The 24,342-nt window shown below is 40.8% G+C and overlaps 1 protein-coding gene across 2 annotated transcripts in view; it reads left to right on the forward strand.

Annotated features, from left to right (window-relative positions):
- The window catches only part of DST (dystonin), a gene marked incomplete at both ends in the record, with an annotated part of 293,792 nt that overhangs the window by 8,068 nt on the left and 261,382 nt on the right, over positions 1-24,342 (forward strand). For both annotated transcript variants that reach the window (XM_079550071.1, XM_079550072.1), the window contains one exon: positions 8,278-8,466. In XM_079550071.1, the coding sequence (XP_079406197.1) occupies positions 8,278-8,466 (189 nt within the window). The remainder of the gene's footprint in view (positions 1-8,277; positions 8,467-24,342) is intronic.

Consider the following 24,342-nt stretch of genomic DNA (forward strand, 5'->3'; position numbering starts at 1 on the left):
TGAGTAATAGTGAAGGAACTGAGACAAGTTATTGCAAGGACTAAGAAAGGCAAAATAGCAGTGGATAACTGCAAACTTTTGTTAGAGAATCATAGAACAGACTAGCTTCTGTGGTTTATAAATTTAGACAGGAAAGAGTACTTAAAAGGTACCTTCAGTTGTAACTGGGAGCACCAGTTATTTGCTTACATATCATCAATTTTTCCTATCAAATCTTACTTGCTTTGTTAGGAATTCTGTCTTTGAGATAAAAAAAGAAAAAAGCGTAACAACCAAGCACATGTAAATCAGCAGTGAAATACAGCATGGATTATTAAAAGTTATACTTCAAATTCATTCATCCATCTAAAATCTAAAATGAGGGCTTCTATTTGTTGCTCATTTTTTGTACTTTTGTGCTCATTTAGAAGCTGGAAGGCAGGTTGCTGATGCTGTATTTCATGAACTGAGTTGGAAAAATAATCTCAGGTTATATAAAAGACAATTGCTTGTGACTGTCTTGAAAGTTTGGACTTATCTTGGAAAAATTAGTATTATTTGGCACATGTCAAATCACAGTCTTCAATATCTAAGAAATAATTCCTGCAGTGTTTGGATTTTGGGCTTTAGAGGATAAGAATAAAATCTCAGAAGAAAATAGAATGTGTGCAAAGAAGCACCAGTGGAAGCTTGTTAATGAGAGTGAAAATTGAATATGGAATGTTACATTTGATGCTTAACTGTTGATTCAGATCTTTATAGGAGTAACCCCAAGATAAGATTAAATAAATAAAAAGATCAATAGAGCCACAAAAAAAAAAAGGGTATACATAAAATATACAGTGTATATTTTGGAAGCTGTTAGAACCAAGAAAGAGCAAATACTAAGACCTAGCTTTAATAAACAGTCTTTGTTGTATAAGTAGTTTGGAGGACTTAATGTGAATCCTGGATTTGGAGCTGAACTTACAGGACTGGCAGTTAAATAAATATTGTATTTCTTATTCCTTTGTTAGTTTGTAAACTAAGCACATTTAGCATGGAAGTCACTGTGAGAGAAGGGAAGTAATGCAATCTTAGTCACTTTCAAAATTAAAGCTGGTCTTACAGTATAGGTGCACGCATATATATTTAAATATGTGCAGCAGAAATACTCATTAAGTTCTCTCTTTCAGTTTGAAGGGGAATTTGATACAATAAATGGATTTAATATTTAATTAAACCTGCCCTTTTTGTTCCAGTAAGCACTTCAGCTTGAGGGTTAAGTTCTATTTCAGCCTGCCTGCAAAACAGCTCAGAACTCCAGAGTCTTGAGAGTGGTTCTGGTACTGTGCATACTAATGTCTCCAGGCTGTAAGATGCTGTAGGCTGCATATGCATGAAAGTTCCCAAGCTTTCAGCAGGCAGTTACTGACAATTCAAAGACCATTCTTGACGTCATTAATTGACAGGGATAAATAGATGACAGTTCTCATCCACACACAACCATTGTCAAAAACCTTTAAAGGAAGCACACAGGACTGGAGATCTTTCCTTTGGCTTTGATGTTCATTAATGTACCTACGAAAGTGCATTCTTCGGAATATCCTGAGTTGGAACGGACCCACAAGGATCACTGAGTCCAGCTCCAGGCACACAGAACCACTGAAAATTCAAACCCAATGTCTGAGAGCATTATCCAAATCCTTCAACTTTGGCACCTCAGGGCCGTGCCCACAGCCCTGTGCAGCCCGTTCCGTGCCCACCACCTCTGGTGCAGCCCTGTCCCTCACGCCCAGCTGCCCTCCCCTGACGCAGCTCCACGCCGTTCCCTCAGGCCCTGTCGCTGTCACACAGAGCAGAGCTCAGCGCTGCCCTGCGCTCTCTGTGAGGAGCTGCAGCTGCCATCAGGCCTCCCCTCAGCTCCTTGCTCTGGGCTGAGCACACCGAGGGACCTCAGCGCTCCTCTTATGTCTGTCCTCCAGACCCTTCATCATTTTTATAGTCCTCCTTGACATTCTTTACATAGTTTTATTCCTTCTTACACTGTGCAAACTCAAACCTGCACACAGTGCTGGAGGTGAGGCCGCACAGAGCAGAGCAGGACAACCCCTCTCCTCTCCTAGAGGCAGTGCTGGGCCTGAGGCACCGCAGGGTGTGTTGGCCCTCTGGGCTACTAGGGCTCGTGCTGCCTCATGTCCAACTTGCTGTCAACCAGAACCCCAGATCCCTTTCCATAGGGTCTCTAGTCTCTTATACCCTAGACTGTAAGCAAAGACAGGTTTCCCTGTTATAGGTGCAGAATTTGGCACTAGCTTTTGTTAAACTTCATGCAGTTTGGTGATTGTCCTGCCTTCTAATTTGTCATAGTTTCTCAGGAAGGTCTCTCTATCCTTGAAATAATCAACAGCTCCTCTTAATTTAGTGTTGTCCTCAGACTTAGTATACCTTCAAATTCTGTGTCCGAGTCATTGGCAAAAATAAAAGAGTACTGGACCTAAAATGAAGCCCAGGGGAATCCCACCAGAGAGTGACTGCCAGCCTGATGTAATCCCATTTACTGTAAGCCTTTGAGCCTGACCTCTCAACTGAACAATTGTTCACCTATCATACTATGCACTTGCCTAGCTGTATGTGTCCAAAAGGGTACTGTGAGAAACAGTATTGAAAGGTTTGCTGAAATCCAAAAAGATTACATCAACTTGCTTCCCTTAGTCCACTATGTGAGTAGCCTTGTCATTTAAGCTAAGGAACTCGCCCAAATATCTGTGAAGGCATTTGCAAATATATTTGAGTTCAATTGCCATTCCTGCTGGTATGCTGCAATGTTGCTTATTGCTGACTAACAGTTTTTCTGCAGCTTACTGAAGCTCTGCCAGAAGATAAAGTGAGCTGCAGTTCATAGTCCACTGAAGTTAATGCATCTGGACATCAAATAAGGCAGTGTTACATCTCGTAATGTTTGATGATTCTGAAAATACATGCTGGCTGGAAAGATTAAGCTACAAAGTTAGAATTCTAACTCCCAATACATTCAACATAAAATTCATATTGGAAAAGATGAAGAATTAATATGATAGTAGGTAATGCACGATGAAGGCAATAGGGATTGTAAAAGGTTAGAATAGAGGGAAAAAAAGAACCAGGTGGATTAATAAACAGCATAACTAGAGAATGGAGCAAAGATTTGTGTCACAAAAGGAATAATGCACTCATGAGGTAGTACTGCTGTGTTCATATGGCTCTATTAAAACATCAGATGAACAATTAAAAATAAAAGTAGAAAAATGAAGTAAAAGAAAAAAAGTTTCATATGTTATCCAAAATGTCCTCATTAAAAGCAAAAATTAGGGACGTTATTTAAGAAGGTTCAAAATCCTGTTTTTAATATTAATGAATGAAGTAGGAAGGGAAATAGGCAATGACATAAAGCCTGCAAAGTGCTATCAAATACCAGACCACATAAAATTCTGAAAAATATGATAAATGAATACATAATGATATTCAAGAGCTGGTCATATTACAGAGAAAAATCATATGTGGACTTTGTTAATTTTTAAGGTCATGGTCTCCAGAAAAGATCTTTTGAATTACAGTTCATCGATGACCTCTATCAGATGTATAACTTGATCAAAAAAGAAGATGGGATGGGAAATATTTACATGGAATTGAAAATCACACAAAACTATTATATATATATCAGTAATAGAAATTAATAAGAATACTGTGCTAAATGTGTGGATCCAGAAAGAGTTATGTTAATGAATAAGGACATGTAAAACTCTCACACAAAACTGATGGAAAAAGATTGCAGTTATCTTGTAGGAAGAGGAAAACAAGAGGAAGCCTGTTGATACAACGTAGATGGGAGGATCCAAGGCAGACCAAATTCCTCATGTTCATCATGGGTCAGATTCATACTGTTTAATCTTGGACACTTGGAGCACAGCTATCTGTGAATGAAGCAGTCATCCTGGGCTTCATTTATGGCCAGTGGAGAGAAGCAGTCACTCCAGGTTCATCTGACCCGCTGACTTCACCTGTTCCAGAGGGAGACTCTGGAGATCATAGAATCAATCACAGCATCACCAGTGTTGGAACAGACCTACAAGATCATTCAGTCCAACTGTCCACCTATCACCAATAGTTCTCACTAAACCATGTCCCTCTACACAACATCTAAATGCTTGCTGAACACCTCCAGGGTTGGTGACTCCACCACCTCCCTGGGCAGCTCATTCCAGCACCTGACCCCTCTTTCAGAAAAGCATTTCCTAAAAGTATTTCCTAACATCCAACCTGAATCTCCCCTGGCACAACTTGAGGCCATTCCATCCAGTCCTATCACCAGTTACATGAGAGAAGAGGCTGGCCCCCAGCTCACTACAGACACCCTTCAGGTAGGTAGGTATAGAGACATAGATCTGCTGAGCTTTGGTCATAGGCATCCCACACTGTGTTTCTGTACACACAAATCAGGCACTGAATTAGAGGTGTGATCCTAAAATTTGGCTGGAGAGGAAGATTTTTAATGGAGCATCTCACCACAGAATTTGTTTTATACAACATTCAGCTGTGCTCACTGGCACACGGTGCCAATTTGGATCATTCCTCATTAGTTTAGATGAAATGATGGACACAACAGGTCTATTCAGTGTTACCACACTTCATTCCAGAAAAAAAGCCCACAACCTTTAGAGAAGGCATAAAAGGATTAATTCACAAAGCTCAGCTAAAATCTAGATCTTCCCAGCCTTCTTCCAAAGGCAGAAATCTTTCCTTTAGGGAGCTAACTAGAAGGACAAGCATGAATGATTTTGGAGAGAAGATAAACTCTGGTCTTCTTTGTTTCTTGAGTTTCTCTGTGATACATAAAAGCTGGTTCTGGTTTTTCTTTAAGGAAGAATACCTTATGATGTAAACCTGTGCTCTTTGTACAATAGTGCTAGGAGAAAAGAGATTTTCTAAAAACATGTATTTGAAGTATTACTTGTTTGGTTTGCCTTGTGTCATAATTTATTATGGAGATAAAAAAATGAATGAAGCAGTAGGGTCCAGGAAGGAACAGCTGTCTCCCAACACAAAGAAGAAGAGGTTTGTCATTGTCCAGTGACACAGCATTCACATGACTCTGGAAAGTACAAATTGCTTAACAGTATTAGAGCAACCTCATGTTGCCTTGCATCATCTTAAAATCTCTAATGCTTCCTCAGTGGCTTGGTCTCAGATTGTGTACTGTGTCCATGAATACTTTGTGATACTTGTCTGCTCTCCATCTCTGGCTTGCCATCTAAAATAGTGCTTTCTTTACCAAATAAACAAATATTTTGGTCATTTTCAATTTTTTTTTTTTTTTTTTTAATTTGATTGCCACGTTAGTACTGCAAGTTTTCAACTTTGGGCTCAACTGAAGAATAATAACACAAGTGGCACATGGTGCCTCTATTAATTTCACTGTTGAAGGAATCTCTGGCAGATCTAGTTTTTGCACTGAGTGAGGAACAGCAGCTCCCATACACTGCATCACTCTTAAGTGTTTTCTGCATTTCTTTGCACCTCTGCAAAGTCTTGTTGCAGGAATGAGTAAGCATTTCAGGTTTTAGTCTAAGGACTCTGCCCTTGTAATATTATCTTCTGGTAAGGAATCAATTTTCCACCTGAAATCATGATCCTCTGCCTTCATCGCATTATAATCCTCTCCAGAGTAACCACTCACGCCAATGCAGACAGATTATGACTTCAAGTGAAGAATAAGCTTCAGCAGCAGTAGCAGATGAGCTCTTAAAGAGATAAAGATTTCATTTTCTTGCTAGCAAAAGAGAAAAAAATATATACCAAATACAAAGGAGATGTGCTGTGCATAAACAGACCTTTCTGGAAATCACGAGTGACTTTTTAGTATTGAAGCATAATACTCAATTAGTATATCTTGAAGTATTTTGAGGGGAAGTCATTCAGTGGGAGACCCACATACTTAAAACCGTATTTGGCATGCATCTGTAAGCACTTTTAGAGCTGCTTAGCTTCTACCAAAATCTTCTGTTACATAAACATACTTTCCCAAAGAGTTTTATCTTGCTAGCAGGATGGGAGTGTGGTAAGGGAGCAACTGAAGTGTGATGTATATAGCCTGACCCTCCCCTGGCACAGCCCCAGTGGCCATTATCTGTGAATGAATCATAATCTGTTTTACATTTAGAAAATCAAAACAGTTTTGCTGAGTATTTTGGTCTCTTAAAGAGTATTTTCTTTTATTGTGGAATAATCCCCAGTGCACACTACTATTTTTTGCAAATAAACAAGCTCTGTAATGGTGGGCTCCTTGTGTTGTATTTTTGTTCTGTTATCCTGACTGGCCTTAGTATCATGATGGATGATACACTGCAAATATGTTAACTGCAGTGTGCAGAGAAAATGGGGCTAAAGCTTCTCCCATTGCAATAGCATGATGGAACGTCTCATAGATTTATGTATTGGAATGTTTAGAGGCCTTCCTAAATCGATGTAGGTCTATTGGCTGCAGTAGCTTCCCTGCTGCGTGTCTTGGTTGATGTGCAGAAATATGCTTGTCTATTAAAGATACAGGGAATCAAAGTCAGCTCCTGCATGTAGCCTGAACAACTCTTTTGCTTCAGTAGTGTAGGACAGATCATAAATAAGGATTCAGGAAATTTGGGCTGCATCTTTGTCATATATACTTCACAGTCCTGATGCAGCACATGTACAAACTCAACCTCCTCCATGGTCTAAGTAGGGCTGGGGTCCATTCCTGTCCAGCAATTGAAGGTTGCTATGAGAAGTTAGGTTTATCCAAGTGCTGATTTTGGCAATTCAGCCTTTTCACATCATGTTGCATGCAAGATATGTCTGTTGTAATTACCAACATGTGTATGTAAATATTTTGTGAGTTATGTTTGTGTGTTTTGGCATCAGGAGCGTTTCCTTAACGAGCTAAAATAACTGTCCATGCATAGTGCCCAGAATAGACTGCAGGTCTCTTCCCTTGCAGTGGCACGCACATTAGAGGAATCAATCCAATTTGCACAAAAAGCCACCCAGTTGACTTTTGATTACCTCTGTCCACAAACGTAACATTTTAGCATAACTTTTCTGTGCTGGATTTGTAATTTAAAAGCAAAAAGTAGAGGGCAAGAAAGAACAGCAAGTTTATAAGGAAATTTATTGTTCCCACTAGTTTTCAACTGACAGGAGCTCAGGGACACTGAGGCTCACAGCATGGATTGCTGCAGTTTTAACTAAAATCCTAATTTGTAGAAGCTCTACTCTCTATACAAACAGGTTATTTCTGAGTGCTGGATTTGTTGAATAAGGACATTGATAGAAACATTTCACTGAAAGGAAAAATAAGGTAGAAAATCAGAAATTTGTTGTATCTATTCCTCGTTTTGAAAGGGAATGAAGTCCATAAACTCCAGACTGCCACTAAGGACATAGATCTGGCCCATTTGTTCTTGGTCCCTTGGTGGGACCAAGGAAATGAAACTGATTTTCAGCCTGGTCAGGTGGCAGGCTCCTGCATGTTCATGATGATTGGTGTTGAGGGAACCCAGGAAAATATGAGAATGCTCTGTATAAACTTCTGTGAGTAGCAATATAGGGCTAGTATTATATCTGTTACCATTAAATAAATGAAATTGTTGTAAGGCTGCAAGACAGGCTGGCTGATGTTCAGAAATTTTCACAGCAAACCTCTGTGAAGCATTTGCGAAGCTTTTCCTAAACTTACTATTTTGGCCAAATATGCATGTATTTCCCAGATAATAAGCAAAAGACAGCTATCTTTCATAACTCTTCTATTCCAAATGGTAAGGTCTCCTCCTAGATCTAGCAGCATCAGAACTCTTAACAAGAACAGTTACACAAGGTCATTGTATTGCTAGCTACCAATTTTTTCTTCACTTCCATTCAGGAAAAAAAAAAGAAGTGTATTTTCTGCTCATACTCCCTAAAGCAATTTCTCACAAGGCCATGAGAAAACTTGGAACATTTAATTATAAATTTTAAATTATAGTTATTTACTTAGAATTAATGTGGGCTCATAAAGAAAAGCAACAGGAGTTATCACTGCTAGCTGAATCAATAACATACGTAATATGAAATATATGAAACAAATGTGACATTCACAGCACATGGCAACATCCTTTTATTGTTATATGCAGTGTATATGGACGTTATATTAATTTAAAATGAGCATGCTTGTACCTCAATGTTGTCCTTGTTAAGATCCTGTGTGATTTCTCTGTTGTTACGTGGCTCTACTGTAGATGTTAAACACGATGGTTGTTTTTTCTGTGGCAGGGCTTTAGATCAAGTCCTCGTCATGCCAGAAGACGTGTAGCACCTCGCCTTGAGGAAACACAGCCTTTAGTAGAAGCTCACCATCTAAGCGAGCAGGAAACCTCTGTAAGAAAAAGGAAAATCAAGAAAAGCAGCCGAGTGCAACCAGAATTTTATCATTCCGTTCAAGTTACACCAACTCGAAAACCAGTAAGTGTTCTACCCATAGAGATAAGTGGCACTGAAAGTACACTAAGGGGCATGTAATATGATTCTGAATTTTGGGCCACCTGTATTCTGTCCCTCAATTTTAAAGATCTTTTCAGTTCTCACATTCAGTGACTCCACATGCAGCAGTGTAAGAGTTCACCTAATGCTGATTCATAATTTAAAAAAATACAGTTCTGAAGAGGGGTTTTTTGAATTTTGATTTAATATTCAGCAAATAGTTAATCATCATATATTTTATTTGATAGTTTTATACTGATATTATTTAACAGATTTTTATAGCATATAATTGAAACTGAGATCAGATATTATTGAAATTCCTCACTAAATTTATCAGAGAATCTATGTACTGAACCAAATTTATATTAAACCTCATTACTGCATACATTTTTTGAGGTCTCTTCTGCTTTATACAGTATTTATAATACTTCTGCTCAATTTTGCATAGAATCTTATTGCTCTTTGCTCTTCAGCTTGATCTATACGTAGTTCTTTTAATTTTGATATCCTACTTTTAGGGAGGAAATATGACAACTCCAAATGTGAATGTGTGTAAAAATAATTGTATGTCCTGCAAACATCATGCATTTCTCTTTTTAATAAGAATTCACCTTTTTGATGTGTTTGTTGACTAACCTATCTGCACCTGTGTTAAGAGGCTTGAACTACTTCCAGTAAGACAGCATTATTAAAAAGGTAACCATTCAGCATACCCAATTAAAGATTGTCTCAAGGTTCCTCCATCCAAACTGAACATTCTAGGATTTCTGTTAATGCATTACCAAGAATTACCAGGAAGCTCTGTAGTTAATTTGAAAAAGAGCATTCTTTGGTGGAAGTGTATTGCCTGAGAGCAAGAAACTTCTGCACAGAAAGGAAAGCCGAATTTGCCAGCACCAGCCACAAGTTTTACCTATTAGCCAGTATACTTAGTTTCTCTGCTTTCAGTTCACTGCTTCCCAGTTTCCTCTGTTCTCTCCTGTTTCTACTTCTCTGTTGTTTTACTCTGCTGCTGTTCCTATTGCTTAGTTTGATCTGATTGATGTATCTTATCTTTTTAAAACTTCTTCCTCCCTACCCTGTTCCTTTCGCTCCCATCCTACCTTGCTCTTCAGGCTACTTCATCTGACTCAATTATTCTTGTAAGGTCTCTATCTTTAAACCTGGTCTTGCCTGTTTTTTACTTGCTTCTTATCCTTTGCCCACTTTATTCTCCCTCTTTCCCCTCTCTGACCTCCTCTATTATTTTCCATTCCAGAATCTATTTTTTTTTATTCCCTTTCTAATTTGTTTGTTCTTAATATTCACAGAATCATAAAAGTTGGAAAAAAACACTAAGATCATCTTGTCTGACCATCAACCTATCACTATGCCCACTAAACCACATCCCTCAGTGCTACATCTACACTTTCCTTGAACACCTTTAGGGATGGCATATGGTTCAGTCACAGCCTGAACCACTGATTGAACACCTGGGGAAAAGACCCCTCAGCCCTGGAAGGGCAGGTGAAGGTAATTCACCTGTGCAATTGAAGGGGTGGAGCCAGGCTCAGACCCCATTTAAGGGCTGAATACCACTGAGGTCATTTCTCTTACTGGTGATCTCTCTTTTGTGGAGTCTTTTTGGGAGCCTAGATCTTTGGAGATGGGTGAGCATCCTCCTTTTCTCGTTAACACTTTCTCGTTGTGCTGGTACTGCTGCTGTTACAGATGGTGACTCTACCACCTCTTTGGGCAGAATGTTCCAGTACTTCACTATTCTTTCCAAGAACGTTTTTCCTAATGTCCAACCTGAACCTCCCCTGGTGCAATTTGAGGCTATTATCTCTTGTCCTGTTGCTACTCACATAGGAAAGAAGGCCAACCCCCTATCTTTCCATAGCCTCCAATTCAGGCAAAAATAGAGCGTGATAGTCTCCCCTTAGCCTCCTCTTCTCCAGACTAAGCCTCAGTTCCCTTAGCTGTTCCCCGTAAGACTTGTACTCCATATCCTTCACAGCTTCATTGCCCTTCTTTGACAGGGCCTTAATATCTTCCTTGTAGTAAGGGGTCCAGAACTGAACACATTACTCAATACGTAGTCTCATTTTCTACTCTGGTAGACCTATGCTGAAAGTAGGTTCATCTGTAGTTGCTGAGGATATTACCAACTGTTGATGATTATCATCATGGAGATTAAGAAAGGTGGTGCTGAATTAAAGAACTAAAACTGTGGAAATTCTATGAGCAACAAAATAGGCTTTGAAGAATGCTTTAGTGAAGCTAATAGAGTTCTATTTTTCCCTTAAGTTAGGAGCATGTCAGAGACTTTAGGATCAGTGAAAATAAATAATGCAAGAACAGGAAACCGGCAGAGTTACTGTGCAACTTCAGTTTCACTGCATTTCACAGATCTGCTCGTGTTTGACAAGTCTTACCATTGAAACAGTAATAAATCCTAGGCTTAGTGTAAACTTCTCTCAAATCTATCACCATTGTGTCGGTATCTTGAAATTACTTTTGCTGTGTATCTCCTATGCAATTTTGTATAGTTCTTTTGATAGTCTTTTGTTCTAAAGCCTTGATGCACTCACATTATTAAAAAAAAAAGTATCATTATTGTTATTACACTACAATCCAGAAAACATGAGTCACCAATTTCATTCCTTATGGACATTCTAAGTTATTCTCAATGTATTATTGATGTCATGGTGACAGCATGCGTAAGGTTCATGCCATGACAAATCATTGCAGTGTTGCAAAGTTCCTCAGAACCGCAAAGTCATCCACCCTTCACTTTGGTGCAGCTTTGCTCTGCTCAGTCTTGACGTCTCAAATATGATACTTTTGGCCCTTGGCTTCATACAGTTTTACATGACTTAGTGCCAGAAATGCTTGTTAGTCTGCATAATTCTCCATCGTTTTCCATTATTTTTTCCTGTTATTCTTAGTTCTGCTCACTTGAGGCACTAAAAATAAATCATCTATTGCCTTGATGTTTTCACCGTGGAAGTATTCATAGGCAGTTCTGGCCATATCCTGCTTAGTCATTGCTTGAAAAAATGATGTCTGCTAACTAGAAGATATAATTTCTGCTCATAAAAGATTTCTCTCTATGATTATTTTCATTGCTTTTTGACTAATTCTGTGTTTTGTTGTTGTTCCTGTATTCTGATAAGAGGTACTTCCAAAGCAATTATGAAACAGCCTTGTGGAAAACTTCTTTGCTCCAGAAAATTTTTGTTTAACCAGCCCTAATGTATGTTAGCCTGTGTTGTCACTCAATTAAGATACAATAACACTTGTAATAACATAATAAACACTTTTCACGTATTTCTTTAAAATTTTTATTTGAAGTTTAAATGCTAAGCTTCCTGCTGCTTTGGCTCATCTTGTATTTAGTTGACATTATTGCATGTAAATATGTTTTTTTCATTTTCCTGGACATACCCAAAATTATCTCCATTTGCTTGGCTTATTTCTCACTCACTTCATAGTAAACTGAGATCTTTCGAGTATCATGTCAAAACTAAATTAGGTGTATGTTTGGGAATAACATTCCTGAATAGTTTTCTCTTTGAAAATCTCCGTGAGCAGATGTTTGCAGAAATAGAACATCAGTTTCTTCTGATTTTAATACTTTCTTATACTTTGTCTTAATGCTGATCTTTGCAAGAAATAGTTAATATCCTTTAACACTTGATTTTATTCATCCTCTTGCAGTGAAACATCAGCATAATATTGTGCAGTTTACCTCTTTTATGACAGTGTTTTTTATTGTAGCCCTGTATTGTATTGTATTGTGCCCTGTAGGTCTTCTCATTGGTAGTTGTGTTATTTGAGCTGTTCTGTATAGTCACGGTTCAAGGCCCTCTTCACACCAAGAGCATGGATACCTATTACCAAAGTGTGCTTTGAATTTTTGAACACAATGGAGAACCTCTGAGAAGCAGGACTGTGTTCTTTAAATTAGCATGACTTCACACAAGTCAAAGGAGCCCTATGTATCTCCTTTCAAGAATCAGATGGCTCATTCTGAATAGTAGTTAAATTTTCTGCAAAAGGGAATTTTTTGCCAAAAGGAGTCTTTTATGAGTTTGCTGCTGTCAAGAGAGATTTCTCCAGGGCGAGTTTTAAACTGTGCAAATGGAAGACTTTTATTACAAGTGTTTTGCAAATATTATCTGTGTTTTTCATTGTGGTCTAATCTAAAGCAAGATTATACCACTCCGTAAATTATTAAGTTTGTTTGTCTGTGATGGCCTGGAACCAGCTGATAACCTTGAGTTAGTATAGATGTGCCTAGCTTCTGTGCTGTGGAGTTAATTAGGCATACAATTCTGACAGTTCTATCCTGTGTGTTTAAATGCATAGCTGAAAGGAGATGCTCTCAAAGCAGCACTTTTTGATATCTTCATTGTTAAACCATTTGAAGTGCTTCTAAATCACCTGACTCATTCAAGCACCCAGCTTATTTGAGATGATGCCTATCAAAATTTACACTTGCATTTGTCATGGCAGCATCTCTTCAAGCGGCAGGTGAGACTACAGAGGCTGTAAGTAAGCCTTGTTCCTTCACTTTCAGATGCATGTGTTAAAAGTCTACTGATGTAAGCAGCCTTGTTTGGCTCCACTGAGACTCCTGTGACTGAGGTGAAGCTTACACTGTAAAGAGTCTGATGACGCAGACTGGAAAGCAAAGTTAATCAGTTTATAATGCATTTAAGACCATGAGCCACACCATCCAGTCTTATTCAGCTATCCTGGTTTTTGCTTTTATGTATTTAAACCTTTATTTATGAGGGGAAAAAAAAAGAAACTATTACAATTCCAGAAGAAAAATATAGTATTTTAAAAATGTTTGATACCAGATCAGTCAAAGAAGTCTAGGTATTAGTTGACACTTGTGTTACTTCACATGAAGTATTTCCTGTGGAAAAATTGTTTTGAAGGCCTTTTTAAGTGTTTTTTTTAAGTCTCATTACATAATTTCCATTTTTTTTTCTTAATCTGATGCTATTTACTGTTTTTTCAATATCAAGATGTACTTTACTTGATATTTTGAGTGACCCAATTCAGATGACATACGAAAATTACTCATCACATTGCACAAGATTTGGTTAATTCCAACTATTAGCTATTTCATCTACAGGTTACATTCATAGCTTTCTTTTGGAGACATCTCCTTGGGTTGGGTTGCGTTTCTTGTGAATCGCATTTAGAAGCAGATATGGCAAAGCACAACCAACTCTTCTTTCATCTTCAGCATTTTTTTAACATTCTATTAATGCTCTCAGAACGTGTGACAAATCTTTGAGCACGTGAAGCACACATTCACTCTCAGGATGAATACAGCCACAGTGAAGAAATGCAGGGAACGCATGAATGCAAAGAACATGTGAATGAACATAAAAAAAGGGAAACTGTGTGTAGTTTTTGCTTCAGTATCTAAAGAATATTGATATTGATTTTAAGAAGAACTGGAGAGGGTTTATTAAGTGATTAACTTATAAAAATTTTAACAAGTTTGTAGCATCTTAGCATCTTGAAAAATATCTCTAGGTGCCTGTTCTAAGTGTGTAAGTTGGATTTGTCGCCTTCAAAATAATGAGAGCCTTCAGTGGACATTAGGTTGACTTTAAAGGTCTCTCTCCCTTTCCAAACACACACATGCCTACCAAGGGACTGTTTGCACCTGTTTCTTGGACTTCTATGTTTCACTGTTTTTCTTAAAGCAGATAAATCCTCTCATAAACCCTTTTGAAGCAGTTTTGCACAAAGACTCTTTCCCACTTTTCTGTTCGTTTCTGTGACCTCCTCCCTTGTTGCTTGCTCCTGACTTCCTTTTAGCTTCACCCTGCAGCTCATCTGTTGCATGCTAGAAGTTGCCCATTTCTTCTGTTCCTTTTGCCCAGCTCCTAGGTAGTTTAGGACTTTGAAGAGATTTCTTGAGGGTTTCTTTCTTGTAGGTCGTAGAGGTGATGTCTTTACAAATTTAAAAATATTTTTTTGTTAAAATACAACAATAAAGTGCTAAGAACTTGATTTGAGATTTAAAATGATTATTGTTTTTCTAGTGATTTTCTGTACAGTAGCAGAAGGCAGGTTAAAACATCATTAATCAGCTATGATTCTGTTGCAGTGGTGTTGTTTGCACAGCTTAAAATGACCAGTAATTGTCTCTCAGATGCCTAGTAATTATACTCTAAATGCAGATGTTTCCTCTTCCTCAGGAGTCAGTCTTCAGAGTTGTATTGTATAACATCCTACTGTAGCACATAAACAGTGCATCTTTATATAGCAAGGGACTCCATTATCCATTAGTATTTATATAGAACATTGCACCTGGGTATTATGTTAAAAAAACAGACTGACAAAGGCAGGTATTCAAATGTTAGGAAATGCTGGAATTAATGTTACACGTGCAGCTTTACTTCAGTTGACCATGCATCTATATTGCCATATAGACTGTAAATGTATGCTGGCACACTCTTTATTCCAGGATGTACTCTGTACATCCATTGTAGGATGGAAGTGCTCTTGAGATGACTCTTATGTGTGGGAGTCTTGCTGCAGAAGTTGTAGAGTGTGTAAATGAATAAAACAGGAGATTGCAAGAGAAGAAAGGATCTTTTATTTCTATAAAAAGCAGTGAGTGCTGCCTTGAAGAATATGGGCACAAGGTCACTGTGAACTTGCCGATCAACTGGCTTAAAACACTTTATCCTCCATTTTCCAATTGCCTGACTTACAGCATGTAGTTAGGTTTATTAAAGTTCTCAAACTGCCACTTAGCATGGAACTCCACCTGTCCAGGCTCTGAGTATTACTAATGCATGATTCTAGTAACTCTTAAAAATGAGATCCCTGTCCCTAGTTTGACCTCAGGTACCAAAATTGATCTATTGGTTTCAGTTTGTCCCCTGTATAATTCAAAAGATCATCATTAAGTGTGAAGCAGTCAGATACCACGCAGTTAGATTCACTGTAGTGAAGAGTGCCACAAAACAGTCTGCAAAATAATTTTTTCTTCACATCATTATTTCAGTAGCATAAAGAAAAGTTCTGGGGTTGCCCACTGAAAAGCATATGGCAAAACCAAATACTGAGCAACTATTCATGGAGTGAATATCACCCATCACTTGCACTAAACAGGGGCTAGAGATTGTGGACGCAATAGCGTATGGCCAGATTGTTATGACTGCATCATGATGTGGAAATAAAAAGGCTGAATTAAGGGGATTGAGGGATTTAGTAGCATCTGACTGCTTGATTTTGCAACCTTAAGAACAGTACTTTAGCAGGAACCTGGTGTTAAAAGATTTTACTGTTGAAAGTAATTTACTTAAAAAGAAAGCCCTGTTGTGTGGCTCATGAGCAGGTTTTGTCACTTGAACTATGCCAGAGAAATTTCTGCTATTGAAACTCGGAGATTGACAGTATTTGTATTCTTCCATGAGAATCAATAATACAGGGGAAGAGTTAATTTTCTAGAGGAACTTTCAGATATTTGCTGTTGGTGGAGTTCCCTACAGTTTCCTACAGGCTCTCCAGGGGAATGTGCTTTTTTGTGCACATTCTCCCTAAGCTTTACTACTTTTGGCCCATTCCTTCCAGCCTGTTCCTGGCCTTCCTCCATCCTGCCGCTGGCTCCTTTCTCCTGCCTGCTCAGCCATGCTTCCCACCACTTGCTCCTCTGCTGACCCCAGCCCTCCTGCTCTTGCTCTGTTAGTCCTTGTGTCATTCCTGTGTCTCAGTCCCTGTGAATCCAGCCCCAGGTTCAGTTACCTTGGTGCTCAGAGGTACTTGTCTAACCAGCTCTTCGATTTCTGTGTCTCCCTGAGGCCCCCTTTTTACCTTCCTTGGCTCCTGTTTGTCTCTCTTCTTGGAGACTGTCTCCTCAGTTCCTGTCTGCCTTGTTCATCATGTAACCCCATTCAGAGCCTTTTGCTGAGGCACTACCAGTTTCACAACAGCTCATTAGATCCTTGATTCTCCCCTGGTCCACTCTTTCCAGCACAGTCACTTGTCCCAGCTGTTGTCCTGCGGCTCTGTTTATCCTCTAGTCTTTATGCAGGCTGTTGAACCCTTCAATGCTTTTCCTCTTCAGCTCCAGCCCCCAGATTGTATTTCCGGGCTCAGCCAGTCTCTGTGTTTGTCCCTCAGGCTGTCAGTCCAGCTGTATTTCTCCTGCCCTTTCCTTCAGCATACTGGTTCCGGTGTTTGTCCTCTCTGCATTCAGATCATATGGCTTTTTCCTCTTCCTAGCTAAGCACGGCCGAGCAAATCACCAGGAGCATATAAAAAACAGTTCTCTCCTGCCCATCAGGTCTGCTGCCTGCCTGCCCTTGCTTTCCATGCTTCCTGCCCACATTGCAATCAGTCTGCAACTGTGGCAAGTGACTATTAGGCAGAGAGATCAGCTTTGTCTGCATATCTCCATGCTGGAAGTATCCTGTTCAGCTTCTCAGCGAGGATGATAGGTGTCCTCAGATGGGAGGTAAGAGCTGCGAGGATGGGGTTTGCGTGGTCAGTCTGTGGTGGTGGAGCAGCGGCCTGGCAGCTGTAGTTCTGACAGTCTTTGGTTTGTGAGTGCCAACCTACAAAGGTTTTAGCTATAAGTTCAAATGTGGCCTTGTTGGAAAAAAATGCAGTGAAATCACACTGGTAGACACCTAAGGCCTAGGAATAAATCAAACTATTTAACTTTGCAGAGAAAGGCTACTAGATGACATGGATGAGCAGATAAGAGATTAAGAGAAGTTGACCAGATCAGCAAAACCAAAAAGTGCTGAGAGGAAATATGATGCAGGCTTTGCATCAGGGAAGCAAAAGGAGTATTTAAGCAAATGAATTCTGTTATCTCAAAAACTAAAGACCAAGTGTAAATTTCAGGTGCCAGTAGAGGAAAATTACTTCTAATCAAGAGAACAGTAGGTTCTGCAGCAGCTCTGTAGTCAGAGCAGTGAGATCAAAACCACGCTTTCAAGAGATCTACTTTATGCTCTGCGGTGCCAGAGATAGCACATGATATTTATATCTCAAAGACTTATCACTGGCAAATGTTGACAAACTTTTAGCAAAGATGACAAAAGCCCTATATACAGCTTGATTTAAAATAGCTGTTTCAAAGCCTAGAATCCTCTCAATTTTATTTTTTTAATTCTTAGTGTTGGCAGAGAGCTACTGGATATTGTCATCCATTTTGCTCTCAGGCTTCTGAGTCAGCCTTTGTCTCAACATTTTCAGGAAAACTCAAGCTTGTGCAGGTAATACTTTCAACCAAACATAAGGGAACCAAAAATGGATTTTATAACTGAAAACAATTTGGTAACTTAATTACTATCTAACTAACACTAGTATTACTAATGTTATGTAATAGTAAGAACTTACATTTTTTAAATGGTTAAATGTCAATTGGTCAAGCTATGAAACTTTGTTTTAAAACACTGGATTAAAACAGCTGGAAAAGAGCAAATGAATGTGTAATTGTGAAAGGAGGGAAAAGGATCAGCCAGAAATGCTAACACTTGTTACTAACACTATGATATCAATACCACAATTTAAGATTTTCATTTCTTCTAAATTTCTTCTAAATCCTTTTTTAATTTTTTTTTTTTCTTCTGGAAAGTAATCTGTGCTTATCAGAGATTCTAAAGCCATTTTATACTTCAGCTTGCTTTTCTTTTACACTCTGATACAGAATTTCTGGTTGAGAAATTTGTTTTTTATTAAAACATATATAAAAACTACAATGAGAAGTTTAGAAGGCAGTAAAAAGTGTCTGAAGCTAGATGATTTCTGATTCCACGTTCTTCCTCTGCTGCATGATTGCCTTCTGCTCTCAATAAGGAGATAAAACAATCTGTGCCCTCCTCAAACCTTAAATCTACCTGTTGCATTATTCTCTTTTGTGTCTGGCAAATGAGAGGGATCTAAATAAATGCAAGATAACTGTAACTAAAAATTAATTAAAAATATTTTTAGTTAATAGAGGGTTTTTGCAACAACAACAAAGCAGTCATCTGAGGTACACGCGTTTCTTCTACAAAAAATAATTCATATGAGACTGGGAATTTTGAGGCTATGAAATTGTGATATTTTAGGTACTTCTCATATTAGTATCTATGAAACACCAATTTTTAAAAATCAAGGAAATAACACTTGTTGATTGGTTTAGCATAAAGCTAAACTAAAATACTTACTCTGCGTACTGTAGTTTCCCAGATGCTCAGAGCTGAAATTATTATTTTTGCTTCTAAGAAATCTTCAGTAACTTTACTTGCTTCTACAAATGTAGGTACATTCCTTCAGGGTTAAGTCTTGCAAATCATATTGGAAAACTGAAAAGAGAAATGGATGAGAAATAGAGGAATGGATTAAATATGGAACATATCAGGGCTGTCATGCTGATCTAATTTTATTCATTTGCAAGTTACGTTCAGAGATAATCACACTTAATTAGTACAGTTTTACTAAGCAGTGCATTGGGAGAACTGGTAGCTTTGGCACAATGTGGCTACTTTAGCCTGAATATATTTGGCCCTGCTTATGTCCAGGTCTTACACAAAATGAAGCATGCCTTGCTTTCCAACCTATTCCTTTGAAAAAGAAAGAAAAATAAAGCCTACAAGCAGGTGTTCCTCACACACCAATATACTCTAAACTGCAGGGAAGTTTTCTGCCTTGTTTTTCTCTTATCCCATTGCCATTGGTAAAAATGGCTGAGACTTGTGAAAACTGTCATCTGACAGTTAACAGGGAATTATAAATGTGGACCATCTCTCAACTTGTTGCTCCTGAAAGAGATCACCAGCACCCGAAGTAAATGAAACAAAAGCTTTCTGTGGTGTAATATTCACTAATTGATTTTCTTTTAAGTTACAGAAGATGGGATCATGTTAGACCAGTAGGTGCCTGACATGAGGAGTGGTACACATGCTGCATAGTCTCATCCAGGAATAAACAATGAATGCTTATTTCTCTCTTGCCATTAGAAAGACAGATGGACAATGTAAACTGTCCTTACAAAGTAATAAACAGTCTTCATGAGAACTGTTCACTAAGGTGTTTAATGTAGAAACAGACTCTTGATGCTTAGGAGCTTCATGTTTAGAGTATTTACCTGCTGGCTTTCTGCTCTGTAGCATTATACAAAAAGCCAGAAACTCTACTCTTACATTTACACATCCTGTTAATGAAGGCACTTTCAAGTATGAATGTGCTCTTAAATGACTGGCACAGAACCAGAGGAAGAAATACTCATTTAATAGAGCTGAGTCTCCATTGGTGGATTTTCCTTCCTTCCCTCCTTCCCTCCTTCCCTCCTTCCCTCCTTCCCTCCTTCCCTCCTTCCCTCCTTCCCTCCTTCCCTCCTTCCCTCCTTCCCTCCTTCCCTCCTTCCCTCCTTCCCTCCTTCCCTCCTTCCCTCCTTCCCTCCTTCCCTCCTTCCCTCCTTCCTTTTACTCTTTTTTTTTTTTTTTTTTTTTCCCCCTAAGCTTAGCAGAGTTGCTTTTGCATTGCCCTTATTTGCACTTTTATTTCTGTGTGTTTTGAATTTTGATGCTTTCTGACAACACACAGACCCAGGAACTCGCACAGCCTGGTTACATACATTGGGTGTTTTGTATTCTGCGTTGCATTACCATCTAATCAGGTTAAAGGGGTAAAGATTTACTAATGGGAACACTCAGTTGCCCCTAGATTTCGTCTTAAATGTATTAAGTTATTTTACTATAAAATTTTATCTACTTTGTTATCATTCAATCTGGGATGAAAACAGCACGTTACATTCAACTGGTACTCTACATTATTTTAAATTATAAGGGATTTTGTTGAAACACATTCAGTAAACCACGATTCACTGTTTTATATCTGCTCATGTTTATTCATTGTCCACAACGAACACCACAAAAGAAAAGAAAATGTATTCCATAAGCTCTGAAATACTTTAGTATGAATGAAACATGAAGAACTTGTGTCTAAACTGAGGGTTTAATCTCAGTCAAAAGCATGAGGCAATGTTCTTTCTCTACTTCCCAAAAGCTTCCAAAAAGCAAAGTTAAAGGACCCACTGCAATGGAATTTCTTCTCAAAGAGAAGATTCTTCTGTATTATGATTCAGTTGCACAGCACAAACCCCAGTGCCATAAAGATGGGGAACTTTACAAGGTGATGATCATTCGCTCTCAGTCTCCTAGCTGTTCCTGCTGCCTGGATTGCATGGCAGGCAGTTCAGAGCCTGCTGATGTTTGGCTGAATATGAGCCAGCAGTGTGCCCAGGTGGCCAAGAAGGCCAATGGCATTCTGGCTTGTATCAGGAATGGTGTGGTGAGCAGCACTAGGGAAGTCATCCTGGCCCTGTACTCAGCACTGGTGAGGTCTCACCTTGAGTACTGTGTTTGGTTTTGGGCACATGGGCACAGAAGGGACATGAAGGTGCTGGAGCAGGTCCAAAGAAGGCAACAAGGCTTGTGAAGGGCTTGGAGAATATGCCCTACGAGGAGAGACTGAAGGAACAGGGGCTGTTTGGTCTGGGAAAAAGGAGGCTGAGGGGAGACCTTATTGCTTTCTTCTAACACCTGAGAGGTGCTTACAGCAAGAGCAGGGCTGATCTCTTCCTGGTGACAGGTGACAGGACGAGGGGAAATGGCCTCAAGTTGTGCCAGGGTAAGTTTAGGCTGGATATCAGGAAAAACTTCTTTACAGAAAGGGTTGTTAAGCACTGGAATAGGCTCCCTAGGGAGGTGGTTGAGTCACCATCCCTGGATGTATTTAAAAACCATTTGGATGTGGTGCTCAGGCACATGATTTAGTGGAGAGTTGTTAGAGTTAGGGTGGTATGGTAAGGCTGTGGTTGAACTCGATGATCTTTAAGGTATTTCCAACCTGAGTGGTTCTATGATTCCATGGTGTTCAAAGTGAATTTTTGCTCATCTTTCCCCTTGAGGAATGACAGTGCAAAACCCGGCAGTGTTCAGGCGGGATCAGATCCTGTTTGGGTGTGCCTGATGTGATGGAGGTGTGGTGCTGCGTGTCAGCTTACGCTTTTTTCCACCTATCATCTGTAGGGCCCTCCTTACCACAAAACAGTCCTCTTTTCTCCCCTCGAGAGAGAATCATGACTTGGTCCTTCGCCAAACCCCGCTTACAAGAAGCGTGCTGTTGCTTCTTTGAAATCCCACCCCCCCTTACTGGAAACCAGCTAACAGTTACAGCGCTGCAGCGAGCCTGACTCAGACAACTGCTGTGTCACTGACGGCAGGGCTCGGCGCGGTACCGGCAGCAATGCGCACTGCTCTCTGGGCCGCCGCAGCCGCCGGGAGCGATGCTGCCTGCGGGCGCTTTGCACCCCCCTGCGGCGCTGCCGGGGAAGCCGTGCGTCAGCACTAACGCTTTAATGCAGGCAGAACTGAACCCAGGTTTGCTTATGTGCCACCAATAGGCTTCGGTGCACGAGCTGCTCTAGGCATACATACTGTGCAAATCCAACAGCTCTCCTCGGCTGTGTCCGACCACAGAGGCGATGGATGAGTCCTCAGCCTAGGGAGCAGGAGGAATGCACGATGGGAGTGAGGCATGGAGTAAGCTGCGGCAGCATCAGGGCTGGGATCTTCCTGCTCTGAGGATCAGCCCTGACCCTCGCTGTGTCTCAGGGCAGGCAGGGAAGGAGGGGCCTGATCCAAGTTTGAGTGGACTGTGTACAGTATGTATAATTTCCACTTGCTTACAGCAGTGTAACAATAGAGGTGCTTTCCATATTTTTTATTTTAAACCAAAGTAGGTCTAGATCATGAGCTTTGTTAGTGCGTGCATGAAGGAAGACAACTCAAAAGAGCATGGCTAATGGGAATACACACAGATGCCAAAGGCTGTTCTACTTCTGCCCGTTCCATGTAATTTCTCAAAAGTGTGGGAGCTGGACTTCATCACAAAGCTCACCTCCCAGTGCTGTGGACAGAGGGATGGCATCCTTGTTCTTAGAATGGATCTCTCCACAGAGGGCATGGCCCGTTCAGTGTTATGCAGGGAATCATCACCAGACAGTGCTTTTGGTTTCTAAGTGTAAGAGCAGCTATGAAATGAGTTATTTAATCAGTGAGAATGGCTACCAAGGGTTCCTTTGAGGAATGGGAAACTTTCTGGATAAAAATTATATTGCACTTTGAGAGGTAAATGTAGGGTTGAGATCTCTTACGTCGAAGCTTCAATAACAACTGCCGTTCTACTTTGTATATTCCCATTGCTATATAAATATCAACAAAGTATTGCTTCCAGTCTTCCTGTTACAAACTAGGAAGGAAGAAGGTGAAGATGCTGAAAGGCAAAATTCGTGTCCTCATGGAGCACTGAGCACCAATGGAAGGCACAGGTCCAAAGCAGGATGCTGGGATTGCAGAGAACACTGTTGTTGCACAATGTGGAGCTGTGGACAGGCCACAGGAACCCTATATTCTCCCGTGCTGCCTCATGCTGTTTATTCTTTGCTATATAGCGATCAAGAATTCAGTCAGTTGTTTGTAAGCATCCATTTCTTTCTTCCCTGCCCTCTGGACTTGGCTATCCAGTGCTAGAGGGAGAAAAGAGGCTTGGCAGTGCAGTGAACAAGGTCAGCAAAGTGTCCAGGAATAAGAGATCGCCTTATTTACATGGGGGATTCCTTCTTTAAATAAGGGAGCTAAGCAGATCATTTATGTTATTGGCAGTTCTGTGTGTAGCACATTGTGCATCACACTGTTTCTCTGAACTATGTGTTTTTTAAAGGGTAAATACCCCTGATGTAATAATAGTGGCTCATTTGCCCATCCCATGAGTGCCGATAAGAGAACTGTTCAGACAGCAGCAAGGAATTTTATCAGAACTCATTCACAGCATAAATTTCTTCTGTAAGCAGAGCCATATGGATTTCAAGGCACATCCTAGATAAGAGCGCTCCTGAGCAGGCCTAAAACAGGCACTTTTGTTATCCAACAGCCTGAAGCCTGCATGGCCTGGATGAGGGCTGCCAAGTGCCCAAAAGTGTGTGCCTCTCTCAGCCGAGGCTGGCATAGCCCTAAAAACCAGATACAGAACCCAGGCCCACATCTGGCTGCGTTTTCAAAAGGAGAACATGGTAGTGCCCATCTCTAATTCCAAATCGAAGATGTCGCAGTCACCCATCCCCTGCAGGCAGGGAGATGGGCAAGTGCCCATCTCTCTCGGCAGAGAGAAGGCACAGAGGAGAGGCCCCAGCAGCCCTCCCTCCTGCCCTGGTGACCTGTGAGGGTACGCTGCATCCTCATCCTCAGCTCTGCCGTGCAAACTTCATCATTCCGATATCTCCGCTTCCTTCCACACCCTTCGGAAAGGACAGCGAGGACGGCAGCAGCCTCTCCCCGCACTGCAACCGCGCTTATTTACATCTCCAAACGTACTCCCGGGGAAAATTGCCGCCTTCAGCGCGGTGCGGGCGGTGCTCACCGTGGCCGACCCGAAGGACCCCCCGGCCGGGGTCGGGGCCGTGCGGTGCGGGCGGCCCTGCGGGGGCGGGCGGGCGTTTTCCTGCCGCGTTCTCGGACCGGAGCCGGCAGCTCTGCCCCTCGCCCGGGCGGGGGAGCCAAACGCCGGCGGTTGGCAGCGGGAGGGTTTGTTGTCACCGCCGGCTTCATTGTGGGAGCAGCGGGCGGAGGGCTCGGAGCCGCGGGCATCCATCCCTCCGAGCGAGCCCCCCGAAGGCCGCCTTCGCGTTCGGAGGATCGCCCGACGGTGCCTTCGCGGCGATGGTGAGCGGCGTTCCTCTCCCCCGGGTCCGGTTTTTGCGTCCCCCCACCCCACGCCTCGGGGACGCTTTCCCACGCCACGCGTCCGGCTCGGGGACCCCCGCGCGTCCTCCCGCGCACC

The sequence above is a fragment of the Tetrao urogallus genome (genome assembly GCF_951394365.1).
Source record: "Tetrao urogallus genome assembly, chromosome: 2".
Taxonomy (NCBI): Eukaryota; Metazoa; Chordata; class Aves; order Galliformes; family Phasianidae; genus Tetrao; species Tetrao urogallus.